Source organism: Podarcis muralis, chromosome 6 (genome assembly GCF_964188315.1).
Source record: "Podarcis muralis chromosome 6, rPodMur119.hap1.1, whole genome shotgun sequence".
Taxonomy (NCBI): Eukaryota; Metazoa; Chordata; class Lepidosauria; order Squamata; family Lacertidae; genus Podarcis; species Podarcis muralis.
This window is the reverse complement of record NC_135660.1, coordinates 12,746,358-12,773,785: the sequence shown is the minus strand read 5'-3', so window position 1 is coordinate 12,773,785 and position 27,428 is coordinate 12,746,358. Positions and strand designations below refer to the sequence as shown.

At 44.6% G+C, this 27,428-nt stretch overlaps 1 protein-coding gene across 3 annotated transcripts in view; it reads left to right on the top strand.

Moving 5' to 3' along the window:
- Nucleotides 1–27,428, top strand: part of NAALADL2 (N-acetylated alpha-linked acidic dipeptidase like 2) — a 770,720-nt gene that overhangs the window by 562,566 nt on the left and 180,726 nt on the right. For 2 of the 3 annotated variants that reach the window (XM_028731603.2, XM_028731601.2), the window contains 4 exons: nt 4,883–5,026; nt 13,838–13,933; nt 16,204–16,409; nt 22,401–22,529. In XM_028731603.2, the coding sequence (XP_028587436.2) occupies nt 4,883–5,026; nt 13,838–13,933; nt 16,204–16,409; nt 22,401–22,529 (575 nt within the window). The remainder of the gene's footprint in view (nt 1–4,882; nt 5,027–13,837; nt 13,934–16,203; nt 16,410–22,400; nt 22,530–27,428) is intronic. The other variant, XM_028731602.2, reaches the window with a different exon arrangement.

Genomic DNA, 27,428 nt, shown 5'->3' with positions numbered 1-27,428 from the left:
TCGTTTCCTAACTTGCATGTTTCTCCATTTTGCTCTTTACTCCACGCAAACTCAAGTGTTTCCATTTACACACGCCTACATGCCTTCCTTCTGCTTTGCTGAAAGGGCCACCCACTCGCTATCCGTCAAACTTTTCCTTGAAACCCTCTCCCTCTCTCTCAGCTGAAATCTTTGACAGTCTTTTGAGGACCACAGCTGCCTTGCCCGTGCTGGAGCCAGTTAATCTTCCCCATCCCATCTCTGCGAAACCACAGGCCATTTCTTTGCCCCTTTGACAAAGGAATGAGGAATTAATAGCTCACTATTTCACCAACGGGACGCAGGTGGCGCTGTGGGTTAAAGCCTCAGCACCTAGGACTTGCCAATCGAAAGGTCGGCGGTTCGAATCCCTGCGGCGGGGTGCGCTCCTGTCGTTCGGTCCCAGCGCCTGCCAACCTAGCAGTTCAAAAGCTCCCCCGGGTGCAAGTAGATAAATAGGGACCGCTTACTAGCGGGAAGGTAAACGGTGTTTCCGTGTGCGGCTCTGGCTCGCCAGAGCAGCAATGTCACGCTGGCCACGTGACCCGGAAGTGTCTGCAGACAGCACTGGCTCCCGGCCTATAGAGTGAGATGAGCGCACAACCCTAGAGTCTGGCAAGACTGGCCCGTACGGGCAGGGGTACCTTTACCTTACATTTCGCCAACGGTGTCATGTGGAGTGTTTTACAGTGGCGTGTTAAAGTGGCTCTAGATCAGTATACGTACCTTTGGGGATGAAGTAGAACTGTAGGACTGCTGTATTTGTAGAGACAGGGGCCTTTTGTGAGAGGCTACCGGCTGGTTGCCCAGGAAGGTATAAAGAAGAAGAGTTTGGATTTGATATCCCGCTTAATCACTACTCGAATGAGTCTCAAAGCGGCCAACGTTCTCCTTTCCCTTCCTCCCTGTGATGGGATGATGAGCTGCTTGTGCGTAAAAATCCTAGTCCCTCAGAGTTTGGTTAAGTCCGCAAACCTCTGTCTATAACGGAGCCCCTTCAGCATGGCTCCGTCAGTCGCTAGCAGAATCCGACAGTGGGCGCTTCCGGAATCTCTTCCAGCATAAAAGCTCCTTAACGGAAACACGTCTTCTGGGCTCTCGGCACGACAGTTTCCGGCGAGGAGTGGGTGTCCCTATAGGAGGTCCTGAAACCTCCACACTGTTTTCGCTGGAAGTGTCTCTGAGCCATCCCTCCGACTCACTTTCCCTTGGAGCTCCTTCTCTCCCCCTGCTGGTTCCCTCCTCAGCTGCTAAGTCTCTCCCAACCTCTGTGAGCCCTTCCACCTCCTGTCTTTCCGATGGCAGTTCCCTGACACTCCCCTACAACAAAGAAGTGTGACTAGCCCAAGGTCACCCAGCAGCTGCATGTGGAGGAGCGGAGACATGAACCCAGTTCACCAGATTATGAGTCTACTGCTCTTAACCACTACAACACACTGGCACAAAAAGACAAGGAAAGGTTTCTTACAGTCCTTTTTTATTTCAAACTTGAAAGAGAGAGGCTATAGCACCCAGCCTCTTGGATAATGGTGTTGTCCCCAGTTCATCGCCGCCACCCCTGTCTCTCCCACATCCTCATTCATCGTCACTTCCTCTACGCGTGCTGCTAAGTGTCCTCTGTCTTCGAGCTCTTTGCTCTCCTACTTTTAAGGCTCACCAGGTTCTGGGAGATGGTGGGACTGGAATGCTTTCTAGGGACAATGTGTCAGCCAGCTGCTGCTCCAGCTCTGATTGCTCCTCCTCTCTCATTATTTCCCAACTTTCCCCCCTCATCTGCCTCTCAGCTGTGACCTCCCTCAAACCCCTGTTGTAAATCTATACTGTCTTCCTCTTCCTCCTCCCTGGGAGGGTCAGGATGGGGAGGTGGCCCCCGACACCTTCAGCTGATTAGCATTTTACGTCCTTTTAAATGTGTTTGCGGGAGAGGGATTATTGCTTTGTTTTATTCTTGTTCTTGCTTTTTTTATGTATTTTGAGTTTTTATTCTGTATTTTTGAGCTGTGACATGCCCTGAGATCTTTGGATGAAGGGCGGTGTAGAAATTTAATAAATAACCAATTTAGTAAATGAATAAATTCAATAAATATAAATGCCTAGGCCTATGGTAGTGCACCAGTGATGTAGAGTACCTGCAGTGTACAAATCCAGAGAAGATTATTTAGTCGTGTGCACATGAAGGGGGTCTAAAGAAATTTAATAAATAACCAATTTAGTAAATGAATAAATTCAATAAATATAAATGCCTAGGCCTATGGTAGTGCACCAGTGATGTAGAGTACCTGCAGTGTACAAATCCAGAGAAGATTATTTAGTCGTGTGCACATGAAGGGGGTCTAAAGCAAGCCAGTGTAATTTAAGGCGGCATAAAATCACACCTGATCCAAATCTGCTGGTGGTGCTCTGCTTAAGCCTGGCAGAGGGAAAACAAGCATTTGAAATAGTGTTCTATGCCAGGTTCTGTGACTGAGCTGAAAGGGCTTAGAATCCAACCTAAGTCATCCCGTCCCCCCCGGTCTGGCTGCACCCCTGCCATGCCCCTGAAACACCCCTTTTTGCGTACTTACAATCAGCGGCATAGCGTGGGTTGTCAGCACCCGGGGCAAGGCAAGTAATTTGCGCCCCCTAACCCATGGATTTGCGCCCCCTGACCCGTGGATTTGCCCTAACCCCAGATGTTGCGCCCGGTGCGGCCGGGCCCCCCCCTGCACCCCCCACGCTACGCCACTGCTTACAATGCTATTGGCTCAACCGTCTTTGGGTTAGCCAACTGAGTGGGAATCAACTGACTGAGCCAGAGATCTGCTGCATCCTGTGCTGCTCTTCCCAGTGGATCTTGCCACAGGATCCCTGACTTTGTTAGATTGTATACAGAGCTCATTTTGCACTCAGGGTGACTAAGCCAAACTCTTGATTGAGCACAAACATGCTTTTTTTCCCCTTTTCTGTTGTAATTTATAATTTCCTGGAAGACAACACGGCCCTCCTTGCGGTGTCTGTTCACAGCATAAAACTGTCAAATTCCCATTAAGCTTAAGGTGAAAAATTAATGAACCATTCAGTTCAGTTATTTCAAAACTAATACAATTCTATTAGCATTGTAGCTGAAAGTCAAAGAAGTGGTATGCACAATTACAGTTCAGTGTCGAGTCAAACTTTCCTTTTTCTAAAGAAAGAAAACAAAAAGGAAGATCATTAAAATGCTATTTTAGGGCACAATAGGAACACACACACACACACACACACACACACACTTTTCCTCAGACGTCTAGATACATGTTTGGCTTTATTCATCACTGACAAAACATGACTTTCCTGTGCAATAATTTGGCTGGGTGTAGGTTGCCAGTAGGAATGCAGAAAGTTTTCTTATACTGAATCAGGCCAGTGAGCCATCTAGCTCAGTATGTCTTACACTGACTGGCAGAAGTATTCCTGGGTTTCAGTGGGGACATTTCTGGCTCTACATGGAAATGCCAGGGACGGGACTTCTGCATGTAAACAGACGTTCTGTTGCTGAGCTCGACCCTTCCTTAAAGCAAACTGTAAAAAGTCTGGGTTAAATGTTGATGAGGAGGGACCATAAAAAGGTCAACACTCGTTCAAGGACCACCATGCAATACAGAGACCCACGTAGAACCGCTTACCGAAACATCAACTATGACATTTGTTTGGTACCCAGCCCCCCCAGTAGAATTTGATAATGGTGTGAATTTGGTTCCAGAAGGAGGAGGAGTTTCGTTTCTGCTCCGTGGTCACAAGGGGACTTGCCTTTTTCCAGGACACATCCTCTTTCTCAGGGGTACAAATTGCATTTATTTGCTTTGAATGGCTGTCATGGCATCCTCTTTTTTGCAATAATAATAATAATAATAATAATAATAATAATAATAATAATAATTTATTTATTTATTTATATCCCGCCCTCTCCAGGCAAAGCTAGGCTTAGAGCGGATAACAACAGTGAAAGTATTACAGTTTACATAAAATCATAATCAATTAATCAATTAATTGAAATACATTCTAAAATCAATTCATTCTGAAATCAATTCAGAATCAAATTAATGGCAACCATTGGGCTAGAGTTCTATGAGGATTACCAAAGGCCTGGTGGAACAGCTCTGTCTTGCAGGCCCTGTGGAAAGATGTCAAGTCCTGCAGGACCCTAGTCTCTTGTGACAGAGCGTTCCACCAGATCGGGGCCACAGCCGAAAAAGCCCTGGCTCTGGTTGAGGCCAGCCTAACCTCCCTGTGGCCCGGGACCTTTAAGATGTTTTTGTTTGAAGACTGTGTGCCGTCACACAGCAGATTGTTAAAATGCAGTGTTCACTTCCAAAGGAGGCAGTGATGGCCACCAACTTGGGTGGCTTCAGCAGAGGATAGGACAAATTCATGGAGGTAAAGGCTATGAATAGCTATGATGGCTGTGCTTTGCCTCCATGGTAGGAGGCTGTATGCTTCTGATTACCAGTTGCTGGGCATATATCCTGCTTACAGGTTTCCTACAGGCATCTGATTAGAATCATAGACTTGTAAACTTGGAAGGGACCTCAAGGGTCTCCCAGTTCAGCCCCCTGCAATGCAGTTCAATCTCAGCACCCATGAAAGATGTCCACCCAGCCTCTGCTTAAAAACCTCCAAGGAACGAGAGTCCACCACCTCCTGAGGGAGACCGTTCCATGGTCAAACAGCTCTTACTGCCAGAAAACATTTCTCAGAAATCCAAAAGTGCCCATCATGGAAGGCCTGTCATGGAATCAGAGTGGCATGTTCTGTCCGTGAACTGTTCAAATGCACTGATCTAGAGAAAGGTTTTATTGTCGTATACTAAGTTGTTCTCTTTACCCCCCCTCAACTCTCCTTGAAGATGGAAGCTATAAACAGAACCGATCGAACCTCACTTCTCTATTAGTCCAGCCTATTTGTGCGGCACTGGTGAGGAAGCTGTTCTCTTCCCCCGAGAAGGCTGGTGGAAATGAAGATTGCGAACCCCTGGAATTGCTGGCTACAGGTAACAGTCTCTCTCTCTCTCTCTCTCTCTCTCTCTCTCTCTCTCTCTCTCTCTGTCAGAATGACGATCCTCTTTAAATTCAGAACTTCCGTAAGCCCTTGAAATTGCATTACACGTAATTGTGTATAATTGGGGGCTTTGACCAATTGCAGGTACATTCCTTTAGCAGCACTTTAAGAAGATGCGAGGAGAGAGAGAGAAAATATATATCAATTACACTCTGAAGAGCTTGCTGAGATTGAGCTCAGAACGTTCTGAAGAGCCGCTGATAAGAAGAATGATGTTAATGGGGAGGGGGGAGAGAAAGTATTTCACAAACTCGTTTAAAAATACACAAAAATTCACAAAGCTTACACATACCTGTCTCATTGTTTGTTGCATCTGCCAAGATCTAACTGATGCAAGTCAGATATCTGGAGTGCCACGTCTCTCAGCACATGGCATTAAAGTCTAATTCATGCTATTGACTGAGAAGATCCCTCCGATTCACCCAAGAGAGGCTTCTGTAGCTGCAGTGCCGTTTGTTAGGCCTTGTTGGACAACATACGATATCAGGGAAGCGTTTAAGGCACCAGGAGAGCATTAAAGAGTTGGCTTTCCTCACGTTTTCTCCCCCCGAGTGTGTGCCTCCAGCATATCTACTAAGCTCTCTACAAATAGCTCTGTTTGTGTACACTTTCATTTGTATCACATTGCAGGAAATAGAGTGCTGTGTTTGCACCTCTGTGTGTGGGTGTTTGTATATCATAAGGGGGCATGTTTCACTTAGGGTAAAAATAAATAAATCTGACAACACAGAGGCAGAAATGCATTGAGCAGAATTTGGTGAAAGGTGTTCTCATCTGAAAGTTTTGGGAAGCATCATACACTCAAGGAAAGGCAGCAGATCACAGCATTTTAAAGTTGGAAGGGATCCTGGGGGTCATCTAGTCCAATCCCTTGCAATGCAGCAACCTCAACTAGATCATACATGGCAGATGGCCATCCAGCCTCTGCTTAAAAATCTCCAAGGAAGGAGGGCCCACAACTCTGAGGGAGACTGTTCCACTGTCAAACATCTCTTACGGTCACAGCTGTCCATGGAGGCGCAGGTCAATTCTGTGTCCAGGGCAGCTGTTTATCAGCTCCATCTGGAACGCAGGCTGAGACCCTACCTGCCTGCGGACTGTCTCACAAGAGTAGTGCATGCTCTGGTTTTCTCCCGCTTGGACTACTGCAATGCGCTCTATGTGGAGCTACCTTTGAAGGTGACCCGGAAACGACAACTAATCCAGAATGCAGCAGCTAGACTGGTGACTGGGAGCGGCCGCCGAGACCATATAACACCGGTCTTGAAAGACCTACACTGGCTCCCAGTACGTTTCCGAGCACAATTCAAAGTGTTGGTGCTGACCTTTAAATCCCTAAACGGTCTCGGCCCAGTATACCTGAAGGAGCGTCTCCACCCCCATCGTTCTGCCCAGACACTAAGGTCCAGGGCCAAGCCCTTCTGGCGGTTCCCTCGCTGCAACAAGCCAAGTTACAGGGAACCAGGCAGAGGGCCTTCTCGGTAGTGGCGCCTGCCCTGGGGAATGCCCTCCCACCAGATGTCAAAGAGAACAACAACTCCCAGACTTTTTAGATGACATCTGAAGGCAGCCCTGTTTAGGGAACCCTTTAATATTTAATAAACTATGGTATTTTAATATTCTGTTGGAAGCCGCCCAGCGTGGCTTGGGAAACCCAGCCAGATGGGCAGGGTTTAAATAAATGCATTATTGTTGTTGTTAATATTAATATTATTATTAATTTTTTTTATTATGTTAGTCCTGATGTTTAGTCAGAATTTCTTTTCTTATTACTTGAAACCATTGGTTTGGGTCATGCCCTCCAGAGCAGCAGAAAACAAGCTTTCTCCATTCTCCATGTGACAGGGCTTTGGGTATTTGAAGACAGCTGTCATACCTGCTCTCAGTCTCCACTTATCCAGGCTATTGGCCTGGCAGAAAGGTTTTCAGTGAGGATATATGGTGATGTTACATTCCATCTGGTACAACTATCCATACCCTGAGATGGCACCAATGTGCTTCAAATCTATCCGGAGTGATAGGCAAGAAACTGAAAGATACAGGTTTGGGGGAAGGAGAAATACCTTTTGCCAGTGGGTGGGTGGTGGCCATTGGGACTGGTGGGGTAGAAATCAGTGAGGCCAATGACTGGTGGAGCCTCAGCCAATGACAGCCAGAGCTAAGCAATTCGAGTTTTGTCTCTACCATCCCCGCTGCTGGGGACTGAGGAAGGGCAGTTCTGTTTCGCAGAGCCATGCAGAGCCTCATGTCTTTCAGTAATCACATAGTTTCTTGTGTCTTTCAGTAATCACATAGTTTTTTTGGGGGTGGGGATGTGGTATCAATTTCTGTCCAGCCCGAAAGGAGTGTATATTATATTTATGAGGAAAACCACACCAGCTTATGCTGTTGAACAGTGAAAGGTCTTAAAAATCAATCCAGATTTATTTAGAGGAGGGTGGAGAACAGATAAATCAGATTAAACAAACAGTGTCCAAGGGATCAATCACTTCCATGCAAAAGGTGACAGAAGAGCAAGTTCGTACTGCAGCAACTTCCAGTCGTTCATCAGCTGTGCTAAATAAGGCATTGCATGAGAAAGTTTACAGTATATTCAGCATTCTGTCTGCAGCCATTGATTCACAATTAACTTTCTTCATAGACTATTTGATACACTGCTAAGCAAGAATTAATTTTGCAGAGATAAATGCACTGTATTAATGATGCAGTGTGGAATATTCCCCTATCAGGCTGGCCTGCTACATAGATAGCATCCATTTCTCTTTTACAAAACCTTGGGTTACAAATTCTTTCCAGATTTGAGTCAAAATGTGGATGGGATCAATTTCCGAGATGAAAAAGGTACCAGGATAAAGCAATGGAAACTAATTAAGTAAAGTTGTTTGTGTATTTTCAACAGTGTAAGAAACTGTTTATTATTAGCATTACAGTGCAACCTCAGGTTGCGAACGTGATCCATGCGGGAGGCACGTTTGCAACCCGCAGCGCCACATGGGTCATAATTTGGCGCTTGTGCAAAGTGCAGTTTAGTGCTTCTGTGCATGCGTGAATGCTGAAACCTGGAAGTAACCCGTTCCGGTACTTCTGGGTTCGGTGCGGTGTGCAACCTGAAATTGCGTAACCTGAAGCGGCTGTAACCCGAAGTACCACTGTAATTATTCCTAAAAGAAATCCCCGCTATTAAAAAGCATATGAAACTGATACACTTTTAACTTATTGAATTAGAAGATTTAATACATAGATTAAAAAAAAATAATCTATGCATCTATCTATCTTTATGAGAGAAGGAGGCTCCCAGTGATGTACTGGGGAGAATTCCGGATTTGCAAGGATGTTAATTCATATCCTTGCTCAGTCATGAAGTTCCCCAAACTACACAATGGGAGGGATGCAATGATAAATGGCTTATGCAACGGAAATCCACTCACACAATGAGACTTCCGGTTTATCAGCTACCTGCATGCCCAGATGGTCCCCCAATCTTCTGGAACATATTTTGGGGGAATACGGTAGCTGCCAGGGAGAGTAGAACCCCCACTGCATGAGAAGACACCCAGTCAAGCTATATTGAATCTCACCAAATCATGGAGTTTTGCAATGTGGGTGCTTGTCTGTTTATCACCTGTAAACGCCTCTTCGGTTTGTGGTAGTCCTGAGCATCATTTGGTCTTGTGGGACTCCTCCTCTGTCAGTGGGTCCCAGCTGTGGGTTCTCTGGCTGTGGTGGCACTGGGCAGGCAGATCTAATGACACATTTAATTTCCTACCATGTTCCACAGCACTAGAAAAATAGCTATTATTATTATTATTATTATTATTATTATTATTATTATTATTATTATTATTATTATTAATGCAGGCTACAGCCTGCGCTGCCCCACCCCACACAAACCCACAGTAAGAGACCACATTTATAGGAGCAACTACATGATAAGATGTGTGTATGAGACAGCCACATGGTTTGGAACAATTTGAACCATATATAGGTACATAAAGGACATGACACACCAGCAGGCAGCCTGACTGTTCTGAGTGTCTGTTCCCATTCGCTGAGCAAATGTGGTCAGTAATCAGAGATGATGGGAGTTGTAGTCCAACATTTGGAGACCCACCTCTGGCATATCAAATGATACGTTTCCTACACAATTTGGGCCCTCAGTGCTATCCATGTGCGGCCACAGATATGCACTGTGTACAACAGTGACAAAAGAACATGAGGCCACATGTGTTCGTTATGCATCGGCTAATGGTTTTCGAAGTAAAAAGGGCTCAGGGAGATGGGGCCAAACTGGAACTGTTAATGATAAGAGTAATCCCTTTCTGTTCTTTTAGTCGTGAAGTAGCTTTATGGCTTAGATAAAGTTTAGAGAATATTTCAAGCCGCATTAAGCTAAAGTCTCCCTGTCACTTTCCAGAGCATAAAGTAGAAAGAGATAAAGTTGTCAAGACCTTTAAAGTCTTTCATCGGACGTCTAACAGTGGAAAGTGAGATTTGTTGTCAGAACTGTTTAAGGGAAATTAAATTTTACTCCTTTTCCATACTCCATTGAGAGCTCTTTGAGCCTTTTGTTAGGCGCACTAAGCCTTTAAACCAAGCAATGTTACTGTATAATGTGCCCATTCACTTTATTATCTGATTCCAGAACATACCGCTTGCCGGTGGAGAACATTCTCTTTCATTACTACCCATTTAAGGATGAAATGACCATTGAAAAAGGCATGGTGTGGCCACCAAAATTGGGTTCTATTTCCCTTCTTCTTCTGTAACTGTTGTAGCAATAGGGACGGGGGAGAAATTTGAGGAATTCAGTTTCAAAAGTGTACTCATCTCATCTACACATCCCAACCAATCTGTGGATTGGAAATGGATGCAAAAAAATTTGATCTTCTTACAGAAAGCTACTACCTAGTGCAGCTAGTCAATCAACTGATTTTCACTGCTTGCAAAGCTCTGTGTGCAGCTCTCTGCAAGCCATGGCATTGTCTGATTGCAAAGAGTTGTGCACCCAGCTACGATATGGGGTAAAGCTGCAACCTCGCTTCTGGCCCAGCCACATTTTTACCTGACCCAGGTGCTAACCAGATAGGTCTGGCCTGGCCACAAGGACTTTCAAGGCCACATGAGTAATCCTGGTGGGTCTACTTAGCTAAATCATCTTGCTGTGCCTGTTTAAAATCCAGCTGATATTCCCATACCATGATTGTATGCGGGGGGGATCACTGCCCCTTAGATCCATGGAGAGCAGGCATTCTCCTCCCCCCTCCCTGCAAAATCATCTGGACAGTGATAGTGCAACGTCAGTTCCAATCACTCTGAGGGGGAACTGCATGCACTAGGAAAATTGTTTGCAAAGTTTGTGAATCAGGCAAAATTCCATTAAAAATGTATATATTAGGGTAAATGTTGCTGATGAATTTTGATATTTTTTTCCTTTAAAAAATTGAATATTGACATGGAAATGTTCAGAGCTTCACTTAATCAAGACCCTTGTTCCCCTCACAGAACTACAGTTCTCATAATAAATTAACCATTACTCCATACCCTCTAACTGTTAGAGTCTAACATTTCTCTGATGAAAATAGGGATGTCCTATTCAATAACAACAACAACAATTTTATTATTTATACCCCACCCATCTGACTGGGTTGCCCCAGCTACTTTGGTGGCTCCCAACATATATAAGAAACATTAAAAAAATTCCCTATACAGGGCTGCCTTTAGATGTCTTCTAAAGGCTGTATAGTTACTTCTCTCCTTGGCTCGGGGATTGCTTAACTCCATACCCCTCCAACATTTCTTTGTTGAATATAGGGACATCCTTAGCAATCGAATCAGAAACCGGGACAGCTTCTGTAAATCCAGGAAAATAAGGAGTCTTGGAGGCTCTGTCAGTCTGAAGTGTAGCTCTGTGGGGGAAAAAGGGCCCTCCTAACAACTCCCAGCATCCTTAGCAAACTACACTTTTCAGGATTGTTTGGGTCAAGCTATGACTGCTCAAAGTTGTACGATGCTGCTTTGAATGTATAGTGAAGATGGGACCGTATACTGTGCTTGTACCATTTTTAATGGTTTTATATAGCTGCACACTACCCTGGTGTTTTGTAAGGGGGCGGTATATTTTATAAATAAAAATAAATAGATACACAGCCGGGCACACAGACAAATCTGAACCTCAAGATTGATGATCTTTGTCTCACCCCATCCAAACCCCAGGCTTGGTGGGGTGAATCTGTGTGCTTCGTGGATCTATGCACAGGCGAAATCCCTACTAACATTATTGGCATTCATGCTAAGAACTTCAGTATCGTGGCTTGCACTGTGTTGTATTATTATTAACATTTCTCTGAAGCTGGGGGGAGGAAAAGTCTATTTGCTATTGCTCCCGTTTCAGCCCGTAATGAGGTCATTTGTTTTCCCAGCCCGAGAGGTAAAAGAAGAAAAAGAAAAGATATTAGTTTTAATTAATTTTTAAAACAAACTCATTAGTCAAATGCTGGGAACATGAACTTGAAAGCCCTTTTGACAAAGACAGAGGGACGGGTTATTTTCCTTGTTGCAATATTCTCTCGGTGGAAACATTTCTGTGTGCTTCTGGAACGAGACCAGAAAATGAGCTGACTGGGGTTGGCTGAGGAGGAACAGCCAGCGAAATAATTGCCTCTGATTCTTCCCACATCTTCCCATTGGTTCCATGACTTTTGATACATACACCATCCTATATTCCAGTTCCCATTCTCTTCTCTCGACTGCCAAACTGGCGACAGTGATGTTCGAAAAGGGAGGTATTACCAGACTGGGGTAGCTCTGAGGTTTGCAGAGAAACATTACATTTTGGAGTTTTAAAGTAGCAGGGGGCTTGTTGCAGAAAAGGTTCTGTGTCTCACCTCAAGGAAGACAGAGATGACTATAAAGTGTAATATGGAACTTTACTTAACACCATCAGTTAATACTGGTTAAAGCAGGAGGGGAAAGTGAAACTACATTTATAATTCAAGAAGGAATCCCCCTCCCAGAAACCCCATTGTGGCTCTGTTCTTCCTCTTAAAAAGGTAAAGGTACCCCTGCCCGTACGGGCCAGTCTTGACAGACTCTGGGGTTGTGCGCCCATCTCACTCAAGAGGCCAGGGGCCAGCGCTGTCCAGAGACACTTCCGGGTCACGTAGCCAGCGTGACATCGCTGCTCTGGCGAGCCAGAGCCACACACGGAAACGCCGTTTACCTTCCCGCTAGTAAGCGGTCCCTATTTATCTACTTGCACCTGGGAGTGCTTTCGAACTGCTAGGTTGGCAGGCGCTGGGACCGAACAACGGGAGCGCACCCCGCCGCGGGGATTCGAACCGCCAACCTTTCGATCGGCAAGCCCTAGGCGCTGAGGCTTTTACCCACAGCGCCACCCGCGTCCCTTGTTCTTCCTCTTAGTAAAGTATTAATTAAACATTGCTGCTTGTTTGAACAGAACGAAGGAGGAGGAACCCAGAAGAGTCCAGCGCAGACTGAGCATGCTCAGGATCCATGGGGCATTGACTAACTCAGGCTTCCTCAAACTCGGCCCTCCAGATGTTTTGAGACTACAATTCCATCGCCCCTGACAACTGGTCCTGCTAGCTAGGGATCATGGGAGTTGTAGGCCAAAAGCATCTGGAGGGCTAAGTTTGAGGAAGCCTGGACTAACTGTTGAGGCAGCAGGGAGGGAAAACTGGGTTGGCTGGAAAGAAGAGACATATAGATATAAAAGGCCTTGAGATAACCTCATTCTATGGGTAGGCCGCTTACTGGATTATACTGGGTGTGGTGGAGCCACTATGCTATCTTCCTAGCTGGTGGGTCACTGCTAGTTACCGGGAGGAAGTGAGGAAGTCAGCATGACATGGTGCAAATACATTGGCAGGAGCCCCAGATTGGCTGTGCTGACATGTTTGCCTTGCCCTGATCCCCCTATTTCCTCACTATTTACCCTCTCCCTCCCTGTAAGCAACATCAAGCCAGCCACAAGGAAGTGAGTGTAGCAGCTCTGCCGCATGTGTCAAGATGCTTCTGGAGAATAGGCCATAGGAAACAGCATGGAAATCCGAGATTTTAATATACAGTGGTACCTCTGGTTACATACTTAATTCATTCCGGAGGTCCGTTCTTAACCTGAAACTGTTCTTAACCTGAGGTACCACTTTAGCTAATGGGGCTCCTGCTGCTGCTGCTGCTGCCGTGCCTCCGCGTGATTTCTGTTCTCATCCTGAAGCAAAGTTCTTAACCTGAGTAATATTTCTGGGTTAGCAGAGTCTGTAACCTGAAGCATATGTAGCCTGAAGCGTATGTAACCCGAGGTACCACTGGATTGGGCAGCAGGGTGTTCAACACAACAATAACAACAAAAAACCAAAACCAAAAACTGCAGAGCCTAATAAACATACATAGTGGACCCAGAATGCTGATTGACTGGGGAGCAGATGGGAGGGGCTGGGACCCCAAAAACAAGCGCTTCACACTGCAGCGTTTTGTTGCAGGCGTTCCTTTGCTCCTTCTCATTTTTCTCATAATCAGGCTGTGGGTGCTGTCACTTATGCAGCCAAAATGGAACCACTTAAGTGAAGGTTTTTCTAAGTGTTTTCTGGCTGGATGCTGCTCAGAGTGGCTGGGGAAGCCCAGACAGATGGGCGGGGTATAAATAAATTATTATTATTATTATTATTATTATTATTATTATTATTATTATTATTATCTCAAACATATGTTCTTTCTCTCTTAGCAGAAAAAAGAACCGTGACACTGGAAGTTCAAACACAACCAACATACAAAACAATGTCCAACGTCATTGCATACTTAAAAGGAGCCACAATTCCTGGTACGTATATCTTTAGTCTGCCACCTGGAGTGGTTGAAAATAAGAAGGCAGTTGGGTGGGGAATGACTGGGGGCAGACTGAGCTTGACAGGGCAGGACCTCATTGGTCTAGGAATCACTGAGTGCTGCATGTTATCTAAATTTCATTACTTTAATTTTCATTTTCTTAAAAATAGGAGTTTATTAAAGGTTTTCCATAATACAATAAAGTAAAAACAAAACAAAGCAATCTAAATAAAAACAAAGAGAAAAGAAAATACCACAGAAAAACCAAAAAAGAAAAGAAAAGAAAAAAATGGGAAGAAAAGTAAAAAGGACTTCCCATTTTCCCTCCGTCAGTTACATAAAAGAAATTATTCGAAATAATCACTATAGAATAACTCCCAGAGGATCTACTTTCTGTAAGGCAATATTTTCCCAACCTCCTGACCCAAATAGGTTAATTCATTTTCCTTCTTACACTAGAAGTCCAAAATGGGATCTCAAATTATTATTATTAATAATAAATGCCAATGATATTTTTTTCTATATTCAAACACATCAACTTTGTATCCAACCATTCCCTCATATTGAACAATAATAAGTGTTCCATATTTTTTAAAAAGGTTCCATCTTTTCCCCCCAGATTGGTACATTTCAGGCAGCACTCAGCTAAGTTTTATACTCAGAGCAGAGACACCGAAATTAATAGACCTAACTTAGTCACGTTCATTGATTTTGACAGGTCCACTCTGACTAAAACTTAGCTGAATGCCACCCAAATTCTTGTTCTGTACTGTTCTCTTGCGGCCTAGACATTATGGGGGAAAATATGGACACTTACACACTGTTAGTTTCATATATTATATAAAGTAACAACAACGACAAAATCCTCTGAACTCCAGTCTATTGATTCTTGCACCAGTTAAAGCTCATTGCAGATTGTGTCTAAAATTCTTCTACAGTGTTATTGCAGTGAGGAGAACTACCAGGGAAATTTGTCAATCAGACTGTGTGTGCCCAATTAAAAAACGTTCATAAGTAGTAATCGCAGGGGGGTAAAAACCCTGAGGAATATGTAATTTCATAGACAATTTAATGTACAGACAATTTGCTATACAGACTTCCCCAGCACACGCCAACATGTTGCCAGCAGGAATGTGTGAGTAACTTCAGATAAGAATAAAAATAAGAATACCCTTTAACTTTTCTTTATTTAAGAAAGGGGCTTTTTATGCTAGACTGTTGTTAGACTAGAATCATCATGACAGACATAAATATTATGTTTCCAAGCAAATGTACCAGAACAATTTGAGGCTGGGCAGGGGATTTTAAAGTCATTCCTTTTTGATGTGCTTTAAAGCTACGGTTGCCACCTACAGTCTCTTGAAGTGAAATCTGGAGGCAGCTTGACATTACCTGCTGAGGTGACAAGTCTGAGGGATTTCTAAAGGGTTTTGACAAGACTAATGAATTTTACCAGGCTGTAGTTCTATAGGCATTGGCAGGCGGTGGGCTCTGAATTTTCAGCGGTGCCCTGTGTGATGCTAACATACAGCGCCCCCGCTGCTCATGCTCTGCTCTGACGACATCTGGGGCCCAAAGATTCTCCACATAAGGGCTCTTCTTATGTTCCTATAACAACCTCAGTGCCTTTAGAGCAGGCATCCCCAACCTTCAGCCCTCCAGATGTTTTGGACTACAGTTCCCATCATCCCTGACCACTGGTCCTGTTAGCTAGGGATCATGGGAGTCGTAGGCCAAAACATCTGGAGGGGATGCTTTAGAGCAAAGAAGGCAACAGCCCACAGTGTCACATAGAGTTCAGATATGCTCATTTTGGTTTACTCCCTGAGGCACAGCCATGAATTTAAGTGTAATCGCTTACTCCAGTTTTATCAGTTTCAGTCGTTTCTGAAACCTGCTCAATCTTCAGTGACAACAGATAAGTTCTGAAGATGAGGTACTCAGAAGAGTTCTGTTCTGCGAGCTACAACATTAGGCTGGCACAGCAGGCAAATATGTTTGCATCTCTGATTAGGATCAGGGTACCAAGTAGCCAAAATCTAACTAAGGCTTAACAGGTATGAAGCTTTTGCTTTCTCATGATCAGACATCTTGAAGCCGGCTGATTTCAGTGGTGCATAGCAGATGCGATGCAGCTGGGCAAAAATGGGAAAGTTCACCAATATAATTAATGCTTTCAATGCTGATTTATCGTGTTGCTTAATTAACAACAACAACAAAATGCTTGTCCTCCCCCCCTATTCTTTTTCTTCTCCCCATCCCCAGATAGATATGTAATAGTTGGCAGCCACCACAGCACGTTAGGTGCCTACAGTAGACAGCAGTGGGCTCATGGAACTGCCGTGATGACTGCATTCATCCAGGCCTTGATGAGGAAAGTGAAGAAAGGATGGAGACCAGACCGGACCATCATTTTCTGCTCATGGGGAGAAACTGTGTTTGGCAAGATTGGCTCCTACGAGTGGGCAGAGGTAAGAAAATGCTGCCTTTTACCAATGTCCTTAACCCAAGGGAAACTGGGGTTGCCAGAAGGATCAGCACCAGCAGCCAGCACCTTTGGACACTAGCACTGTAAGGAGCTACAGTGGTACCTCTGATTACAAACTTAATTCGTTTCGGAGGTCTGTTCTTAACCTGAAACTGTTCTTAACCTGAGGTACCACTTTAGCTAATGGGGCCTCCCACTGCTGCCGCGCCACCGGCGTGCGATTTCTGTTCTCATCCTGAGGTAAAGTTTTTAACCTGAGGTACTACTTCTGGGTTAGTGGAGTCTGTAACCCGAAGTGTTTGCAACCCGAGGTGTTTGTAACCCGAGGTACCACTACACCATAGCTGTCAACTTACAGATTTGAAAATAAGGGACCAACAGCCTCGAAAATAAGGGATCAGCAGCCAAAATAAGGGATTTTCCCAGCACAGGTATGTTCGACTTCTGAGCCCCTCCAAGCCAAAGGCAGAAAGCCCAGCCAGCAGCCAAACAAAGCCTCAAGCGGTGGTTCCCACAGCGCAGCAACCTGGCAAAGGGGATGCAGCAAGGAAAACCACCGTCACCTCTCCGCTGGGAAGCGCTGAGCATTGGCGAGTCCCCAGGCAACGCAGCCGATTTGATCGGCACAAGGCATGCAAGCTCTACCACCCCCAGTCGTTCTTAGACTCCTTATTGGGTGAGCAATGCAGCCAAGCAACACAGTTGGAGCCTCCCTCCTCCCTGGCCGGCAGGGAGGGAGGGAGAGGAGCTGCTACCTTTGAAACCCGGGAAATTTAAGGGACATCATCAATAAGGGACAGCAGCGGGACACGGCGCTGGGATAAGGGACTTTCCCGCCAAATAAGGGACGGTTGACAGCTATGCACTATACTGGTACCCTCATTAGGAAGCATAGAGTTGAACGGGACCATGAGGGTGCAATGCAGGGATCTTTTGTCCAACATGGGGTGCATTGCTGTGAGGGCTTTAATTGGAAATTAATGGGGAGAACAACTTAAAACTGGAAAAATTAGAATCTGAAAGAAACTCAAAGGTTTAAAGATGGGTCATGGGTTCGAAACCCACGTTGGGCAAAAGATTCCTGCATTGCAGGGGGTTGGACTAGATGACCCTTTTCTTCCAACTCTTGCGTTCTATTAGTCAAAACAGCTCAGCCCCTTGGGAGTGTCTGTTGACTGAAATGTTTGCAAGGTTTCCGGCATGCCTACCAAAGAGCTTTATTGACTAAAATGAAGATGATCTCGTTTTTTTAAAAAATGCATCACAGACTCATATTTGTTCGGTGGTGACTGATGAGTCAGCAGCAAGGTAAACAAGGTGAATGAGACGCCTAAAAATAGTAGAAGGGAACTGAGCACTGCCTGCTATTAGTTCACACCAATGCAAGCAATTAATCACAAGTGCTTTTCAGAGTTCCCCCCACAATTTGTAGACCATTAAAGTGTTCCTCCGTGGCAAACAAAAGCTAAGCAGAGTCAACTGAATGGTGAGCCTACCAGATGAAAATAATTTTCTAGAGGTATGTCAGCATCCATTGAGGGCACAAGAAGTGTTAATGAGACAATCTGTCAATCTGGTAGAAGTCCCTACCTTTCTCAGTCAATCAGCGACGTGGAGGAAACTGGGTAAATAAGCAGTAAGGACAATCTAGGTGGGTGGTTAATTGGTACATGCCTGTCTGTCAGATCAGACAACAAAGCAAGGCAGAAGGAAAAGATGGATGGGAAAATGTTAAAACTAAGGATAAACACATACTGGCACATTTAATCAGAGCACTTGAATAAGATGGATCAGAACAGGTACATGTTTTACCTGGCCTGTTGTGATCCTCTGTATCCAAAACAATGAATAATATGAAACTGTAATAGCTATTATCATATTATTATTTCTTTGAATTGTTGCATTATCAGTTTGATTCAACTGCGGTGAATTATGGTGCTTCAGTTTATGATTCCCAATTTACCATTCCCAGCTATTTAAAATCAAAGAGCACACCAAGGTAAACAGTTTCTCTCAGACTTCTGCTTTCTATTTGCAGCATGCGTAAGTGTATTTAATAATGTTGCGACGTGCCCTCCTTGAGCTACAGCATGCTGATTGACTTGAATAAAGGATGTGTGTCTCTCGCTCTAACACACACACACACACACAATACAAATGTGAAGGGGGCTTCAGCATCACTGCCTTTCCCCTCCTGCAGCTGAGCGAAGTGTCAACAATGCTGTTATCTCTACGGATTACCATTGGGCATTCACATGAATGGGTCCAAGGGACGTGGGAAGTGAAGTCCCAGGAAGCTCATTTGGGAGGAAGAGATCTGCACATGGGTACAGCTGTGCACACATAGGGCCCTTTCATACGAACACCGGATTTGCAGCCGGTGAGAGGAATGTCCAACACCCATGCCATCAAGGGGGGTGGGGCTGGCAGCACTTCATGCCCAACCTTAACTCAGTGAGCTTTATCAATGTGCCCAAAGCCTGTGGCCATATCATCAAATGGGCTTCAAGGGTTATAGCATCTGATAGTCATAGTTGTGTCTAGCTACAAATGTAGCTCATCTTTGAATGTGTGGAGGCGGGAGCCCTAGTCGGGTGTTCATAATGAAGGAATGAGCACACAGTGAGGGGAGAACTTGCTGAAGTGTAAAAGCTCTGCCTCCTCTCATTTGAAAAGGGGAGAACAGGAAGGAATGTGCTGGTTTCACCCCCTGTCCCAAGCCACATTGCTCTCTGTGGTTTCTAGGGTGACTGTGTGTTGAGGAGAATCCTCCTACACAGGGTGGGTGCCACTACCGAGAAGGCCCTCTGTCTGGTTCCCTGTAACCTCACTTCTCGCAATGAGGGAACCGCCAGAAGGCCCTCGGTGCTGGATCTCAGTGTCCAGGCTGAACGATGGGGGTGGAGACGCTCCTTCAGGTATACTGGACCGAGGCTGTTTAGGGCTTTAAAGGTCAGCACCAACACTTTGAACGGTGCTCGGAAATGTACTGGGAGCCTATGTAGGTCTTTCCGAACCAGTGTTATATGGTCTTGGTGGCTACGCCCAGTCACCAGTCTAGCTGCCACATTCTGAATTAGTTGTAGTTTCTGAGTCACCTTCAAAGTATCTCCGTGTAGAGCACATTGCAGTAGTCCAAGCGGGAGAGAACCAGAGCATGCACCACTCTGGCGAGACAGGTATGGTAGGGTCTCAGCCTCTGTACCAGATGGGGCTGGTAAACAGCTGCCCTGGACACAGAATTGACCTGCACCTCCATGGACAGCTGTGAGTCCAAAATGACCCCCAGGCTGTGCATCCGGTCCTTCAGGGGCACAGTTACCCCATTCAGGGAATTCCCCACACTCGCCCGCCCCCTGTCCCCCAAAAACAGTACTTCTGTCTTGTCAGGATTCAGCCTCAATCTGTTAGTCACCATCCATCCTCCAACCGCCTCCTAATGCTCACACAGGACATTCACTGCCTTCACTGGTTCTGATTTAAAAGAGAGGTAGAGGGGGTGGCAGTAAGATGCTTGTGCATACTCTCTCCCTCCACCCAACATTGCAAGTGGCTGCAGCATAGGTGGAAATGGGTCGCTGAGGCCCCTTACATCAGCTGGGCGAAGCTAAACCAGATTCCTCCCCTTCTCCTTGGGCTGCTTTCATCCCAGAGGTCAACGAGGCTTCCTTTTGAATTGTCATTTGTTCCCGAATTAATATTAAAGAATGGGTATTCCTGAGAAAAACAGTGAGGCAAAAAAGTGGGGGAAAGCACACAGACACAGAGGTTTGAAGTGTGAATCTGTACCTAGAAAGTGCGGTGCAAAAAGTGTGGCTACCACCCCCACCCTGGTGATCATTAGAAGAAAAATCCCTGTCTTGCTTTGACTTGGATGCCTTTTCAAGATATTTAGCCCAATTCGTGGAGTATAAGGCTATCAATGTCTATTAGCCACAAAGTACAGTGGTGCCCCGCAAGACGAATGCCTTCCAAGATGAAAAACTTGCTAGACGAAAGGGTTTTCCATTTTTTGAGTCGTTCCGCAAGACGAATTTCCCTATGGGCTTGCTTTGCATGACGAAACGTCTTGCGAGTTCTTGCGAGTTTGTTTCTTTTTTCTTAAAGCCACTAATAGCCGCTAAGCCGCTAATAGCCGCTAAGCCGCTAAGCCGCTAATAGCCGCTAAGCCGCTAATAGCCGCTAAGCCGCTAAGCTGCTAAGCCGTTAAAAGCCGCTAAGCCGCTAAGCCGCTAATAGCCGTGCTTCGCAAGACGAAAAAACCGCAAGACGAAGAGACTCGCGGAACGGATTAATTTTGTCTTGCGAGGCACCACTTTATTAAGATTGAGGGCACAAGGAGAAGGGGACGACAGAGGGCGAGGTGGTTGGACAGTGTTCTCAAAGCTACCAAGATGAGTTTGACCAAACTGCGGGAGGCAGTGGAAGACAGGAGTGCTTGGTGTGCTCTGGTCCATGGGGTCACGAAGAGTCGGACACGACTAAATGACTAAACAACAACAACAACAAATTACTTCCACTATTGGAGGCAGCACATCGCTGGGTACTAGCCACTGGGAATCACAGGTAGGGAGAAGGCTGTTGTACTCAGGTCCTGTGGAAAAATAATCTCTCAAAGGACCTGTTGATGGCATTCTACCATTGTACTGTTGAGAGTGTATTAACCTATGGTCTCTGTGTGTGGTTTGGGAGCCGCACAGACAGGGGAAAAACAATGCTGTCCAGGGTTGTAAAGACCGCAGAGAGAATAATTGGGTGCACTCTTCCCATCCCATAGAACAAATCTATGCTTCCAGGTGTCATAAGAAAGCTGCAGAGATAGTGCAGGATAGTGTGCACCCCGGAAATGATCTCTTTCAGCTTCTGCCTTCTGGAATAAGGTACAGGGTTATAAAGACTAGGACTAGCCGCCTGAGAAACAGTTTCTATCCAAATGAGATTTTGGTTTTAAATGCAGTGTAAGGTAGTCTCTGGGATGTGGGTGGCGCTGTGGGTTAGAGGGAAGAGGGTGGAAAAGCAAATTTAGGCCTGGCTCTTCTCAGGTGCTTTATGAAGTCAGCAGCTGCTGTAAAACTCTAATGGAGAGATTTGACAGGGGATGCCGCCGTAACAAAGTTGAAGTGTGCTGAAATTATTGCTAAATGGAAAGGGGTGTGATTTGCTTGGGATCATGTATAAGCAATGCGTGGATTTTTTTTTAATAAAAAAAAAGCCTCTTCCTTGCAACTGAGTGATGTTTTTAGAATGAGCTGTGGGAGGTGGGGGCGAAGTACCAAAAGGGCCCCTTGTAACTGACTGGAAGCAAAATTTGTTTAGTTCCACTTCAAATCATCTTTACATCAGACATAATTGTGTTACACCCCTTCTGCTCGGCATAAAGAGCCTCTTCATAGAACAAGCGGCTCATTACTGGGAAGGCAAATGGGAAATAATTGAAATGTGGCTCATGCAGATCCCTTTGCCTTAAAAAACATAATAAAGTGACAACACTGGAGAAAGGACGCAATTCAAATCTAAAATAATGGTTGCCTGGTCTGAAACATCAAGTGCATTGAGAGTGTGTCATTGATTGCATTTGAAGTTTGGTGTCTTGTCAGAGGCAAGTTTAAGATTTCCCCCCCTTCTTAAATAAAACAACTTCCTGTTATTTTGCAGTATGTAATGTTTTCATTCTCAGCTTTAGAACTGTAGAGATTCTTAATTCCTTCAGGCCCTGTTTTTCATTTTGTTTCAGACGATGTGAGAAAAGGAATTATAACCTTGCTAGAGAGAAATTAAACAAAGGCGTTCTTTGAAGTTCCTAAAATGATATTATAGCGGGTGGGGGAAATGAGTTAATTATTACTTAGGGAATTGGAGTGGGTAGTAAAACACAACACACCCACCCACCCCTTTTCTTCCCTTTGCAAGGGACTAAATGAATATTGTACATCTTAAACATGATCCTCTTATTCAGTATGATTGCTTGTTTCAGGATCTCAAGGAAGTTCTCCAGAGGAACGCTGTGGCGTATGTGAGTCTCCACGATCCAGTCAGGGGCAAAGCAGTTTTGCATACCATCGCATCTCCTTCTCTTCAGCAACTGGCAACTGAGGTTAGAAAGGTGAGAACCTTATTCAATTCCTCGTGATGTTTAAATCAGGGGTAATGCGAAAATTCATATTTGACATTTGCAAATATCATGACGGTGTACAATAAAAACAATTGCAATATCATATGATCATAAAATACAGAATGGCCAACATTGAATCAAATCCATCCTCTTAAAAACATGTAGCAATAGGCGATGAAATGTCAGAATTGTAGGCGCCTGTCTCGTTTCAACGGCAGCAGTGTCCCAAACTCGATGGAAAAACAACATTAGTTTATGTAGAAATTAAATATATGGGAGATAAGTGTAGGAGTCTTCCCGAGATCATCACAGTGATCAGGCATTTTATATTAAAGCATGATATTTTTTTACTTCTGGAGGTTTTGGTTTTTGAGAGCTTGAACAATCAAAAGCGCACAAAGCCACAGAATTCCTGTACATATAAGCACAGATTTGTAGAGAAAGTACCCTAAGAGTAATTGAGTATAACCCTCTGCAACATAGGAATCTCAGCTAAAGCATCCATGACAGATGGCCAACCCCAAACTCTGCTTTAAAACCTCCACTGCATTCCAAGGGAGTCTGTGTAAAGTCTTATGTCCATGTTGGGTTGCCAGACCTCAGGTCTGACCTGAAGTCTCCAGTTTGCCTGGCCTCCTCAAGCTAGTAGGCAGAGGACTTGGCGCTCCAGGTGGGTAAGAGAGCTTTTAATAATAATAAAAATATTTTAAAATATATATTAAGAAGACCATGGATGCAGCTTGCAAACTTCAGCCCAGCACACGTGTGCCAACTTGCCTTCGTGATCGTGGGTGCCCAGGGTCATGGATGCCATGCAGCGTGGCATGGCCCTGGCACTGGAATTTGTGGGTGCCTGACCATTCATGGGGAATTTTGTGGGTGCACCCAGGGCCCCAGGGAGTTGGCTGCAAATTATAGCATAGACACTCTGGGGAGGTCTATCTTCTTCTGCTCTGCTCTGCTCTCCTAATTAATTTCCATCTCCAGGGCCTGCCCCTGTGACATCACCAGGGGCCATTCCTAGGTCTCAGATTTATTTGGCTCCTGAAATCTTAGAGACTGGGATGCTGCTGACCTACCAAGTCTACATGAACGTCGTTTTGGAAGGTCAGGGCCTACCTAAAAATTTCGGACCACGTGCCATTGTTCTCACAGAGCAGCTTTATTGTTTGGGCAGGTTGCCGCTTCTACCCATTAAATGATTGTCGTTACAAAGAGTTAAGTGGGCCGATGCTATATAAATAAATGAGGGAAATGGGAAATCCACACTCAGCTTGGAATAATGTGCAGAAGCAAATTTCTTGCTCAGTCGCGTTACTTTGGGGGGGGGGGTGCTGATCTTCAATTCTTTAATTGGTTGCAAGGGATGTTGTTGCTTGGCACATCAACAACACGCAAGCACTCATTTTATTTGCCTGTCATGGGGATTCTGGCTGATATACTGAATTAAAACGAAGAAGGCTGATTTAAATATTTGGATTATTAAGCCAAAGAGGAATTCAAACAATCTGAGACCTTTGGAAAGTGAGAGTGAACTCTGTTCAGCCATGCTAATTATTGTCCACATTGATGGCAGGAGGCTTCTGCCAAGTTACATTTGTGCCTCTGACTGTTTTGTGAGGGAAGTTGCCATTTGCTGGCTGGCTGTGCTAATGAATCACCATTTATTTGGCAGACTGTCACTGGAAACTCAGAGTGGGTTGGTACGGAAATTAAATCTCCCAAATAAGACCATTAATTCATTAGTCTTGAATTTACATTCCGCATGCACAGAAGTTATCCTTGACGGATCAATTAGTTGACATTCCCCAGGGATTGCCTTGTTAGTCTGTTGCAGCGAAAACAAAAAAGAACTTTGTGGCACCTCGAAGGCCAAACAAAAAGATTGTGGCGGAAGATTTTGTGAGCAACTGAAAGAGTGCTGGTCAGCTCCTTCTCTCGCATGCAATGAATGAATGTCTCTCCCACTTATAAAGCCTCACACTTTGTATTGTATACTATCCGGAATCTGTGCAATTTTATGTTTTTGAGATCCATTCTTTAGATTATGGATGTATTTTTGTATTTATTTTTTTACTATATCTGAGAAGAAGAAATATTTCTCATTTACACCACTTCATAAACATTTGTTGGGAAGCAGTTCATAAATGAGGATTTAGGAATGTAAGAAGGCATTGATTTCTGCTCCAAACTATATTCGCCACCTGCTCTGCTGTTTCTTTTCCACTGCAGTTCAGCTTCCAAAAAAGCTATGATATTTGACTCACTGTCTGCTGTGGAAGAGTATTATGTAATCAGTCACACCATTGTTGCATTGTTATGTTATTCTGCATCATGCATTTCAGTGCAAAGGAAATATAATGCAAATGTGTTGGGGGGTGTCATCAATCATGTATCGTTTGTGGGCTGAAAACCACCAGAACCACATGGACAGAAATTATGAATGAACCACAACAATGAATAATGATCACTTCAGAGGCTCCTAGTTCAGGGCATTTGAGAGAGATCCCACTTTGCCTTGTGCAAGTCACGAATCTTTCTAAAGCAGCCTGCTTCATTTTGGGATGCAAGAGTCATTCAGATCCACTGCACATTCATAGTAAAGGGGAATTAGAAGGGGGAGCTAATGTTGTAAAATCATTGTTGGATTATAACCATTGGTCATGCTGGCTGGGGCTGAAGGAATCATAGAATTGTAGAGTTGGAAGGGACCTCCAGGGTCATCTAGTCCAACCCCCTGCAATGCAATGGAAGCTGCACCCCAATGATATTTTGACAGTATCATGTTGGCTACCCCTGATGAATAACCTCTCCTAATCAGTTGGGTGCGCATTTCGATAGCTCTCAACAGGCCAGCCATGTGTCACACATATCCATGCTACCTATTACTAGCACAAAGAGGGGATAAAGGAAACATTAATACTAGAATGAAGTTTAGGACATGGTTGCCTTGCCAGTGTAACCTATGCATTGCTGAACTTTATCTTCTCAACCTTTATAACATCTTAAGAATTGTTAGGATGGTTGGGAGAGGGTCTAAGACACTGATGATAGCAGGGAAAATAGTCTGTATGAGCAGAGATACTGTCGGCATGCAGAGGGCCTGGAGGCCAGCTGACTAGCCCCGTCCCGTCCCGCTGCGAAGACCATCACCTCTGCTCCGATGTAAATCAGCGACCTGGGCTTCTAAGCCAGGGCACACTATCAGCAGATCGAACTGCACACACAGAATAGGCATGAGGCTTGCGGAAGCATACTACAACTACAGATTTATTAATCATAAATCAGGACAAAGAAACATATCATCTCTCTTGCATGTCGTCTCAGAGAGAACAGCTAAAAACAAAAGCTATACACAACGGAAGTTCCCAGCATACTGTGCTGGAATGTAAACAGACATGTGACACGTAACAATCCTATGTCTGTTCCTTAAGGTGGAATGGAAATGTCAACAGATACTACCTGCTCTTCATTATTTTGCTGTGATTCCGTCATTGCAGGGGGTTGGACTAGATGGCCCTTGGAAGATTCTTCCAAATCTGTGATTCTATGATTTGGAAGCCTCTGGGATGGCAATTCCCAAGCATGAGGTGAGGTTTTGTGTTTGTGTCGGCTGCATCTGCTGGGCCCTTGAGTATGTTGCATTCTGAGGGTGGGCAGTCCTTTAAATATCCTGGTCGTCAGATTTTGAATATCAAAACAATTGCCTTGAATTGAACTCAGAAAGGGAATGCAAACCAGTAAATTACCAGTGTAATATGCAATCTTAAAAAAAGAAAGACAGAAAAAGGTCGCACTTAAGATTCTGGCTGTCAGGTCTCGCACCAGTTTGTAGTTTCCAAATTATTTCTAAGGACAGCCTCTTGAATCCAATCTGAATTGTTACCAAAGCATGTATGGCGTTTGCCGGACCAGTTGTGTTATTGTACATGTAATAAGAACGAGAGAGCACAAAGACTCAAAGCAGTGGCAGCTCCATGTCTCTTATAAAGCCTCGTTACACTCTGGAAGAGGGGGAAGAGTACCCTATGGGACTTTTTGATCAAATCCATTGTGCGCAATACAAAATATTAGCAGTAATAAAAAAAACAATGTGTTATATGTGGCATAATAATAATAAAAAATCCATTGTAGCTTCATATTAAAGGTTCCCTAACGCGAATTTGGACTATAAAGTCACTGGGTAAATTTATTCTGTAGTCTTCTGCTTAAATCTATAATTGTACAAAGTGTGCATGAAGTGAAATCATTATCTCTACTGTTGATAAAACAGTAATTGTGTCCTCGTTGTTGCTGTTGTTTGTCCTTATCTTGAATGCAGCCTTTGAGTCATTTAGCATTCTGCAAAGCAGAATTCTTGGGCTTCCTCATAAAAGAAGGTATTTGCATCTGTCAATCAAGCTTTTTAATTAACCAGAAGAGCAAACCCAAAATCATAGATCATATTTACAAGATATCTGCCAGTAATCATGTACAATGAGTTATCTCTGCAACTGAAATATCATTGCATCCCGGCGTCCATACAGAAACAAGACACCAAAGATGAGAATTGAATAAATATGTTACTCATAGCCTCTCCAACTGCTAGGTCAGGCTTCCACTCTTGTTATCTCTCTTGGTCTGTTTTTGTGCCCAGCCTGCCAGCATATGGGACACTCACTTTACTAACAGGGAGGTGATAGTCCTATATTAAATGAATTTGGGGAAGGGCCCTAGCTTAGTGGTAGAGAACATTTGCTGCATGCAAAAGGTCCCAGTTCAACCTCTGGGATCTCCTCATGTCTGAAACCCCAGAAAACTACTCCTGACTGCAATCCAGTGCTCACCAACTTTTGAGGGATGGTGAGCACATTTGGAATGGGCACCAGTCACAAAACGGCTGCAGTGGGT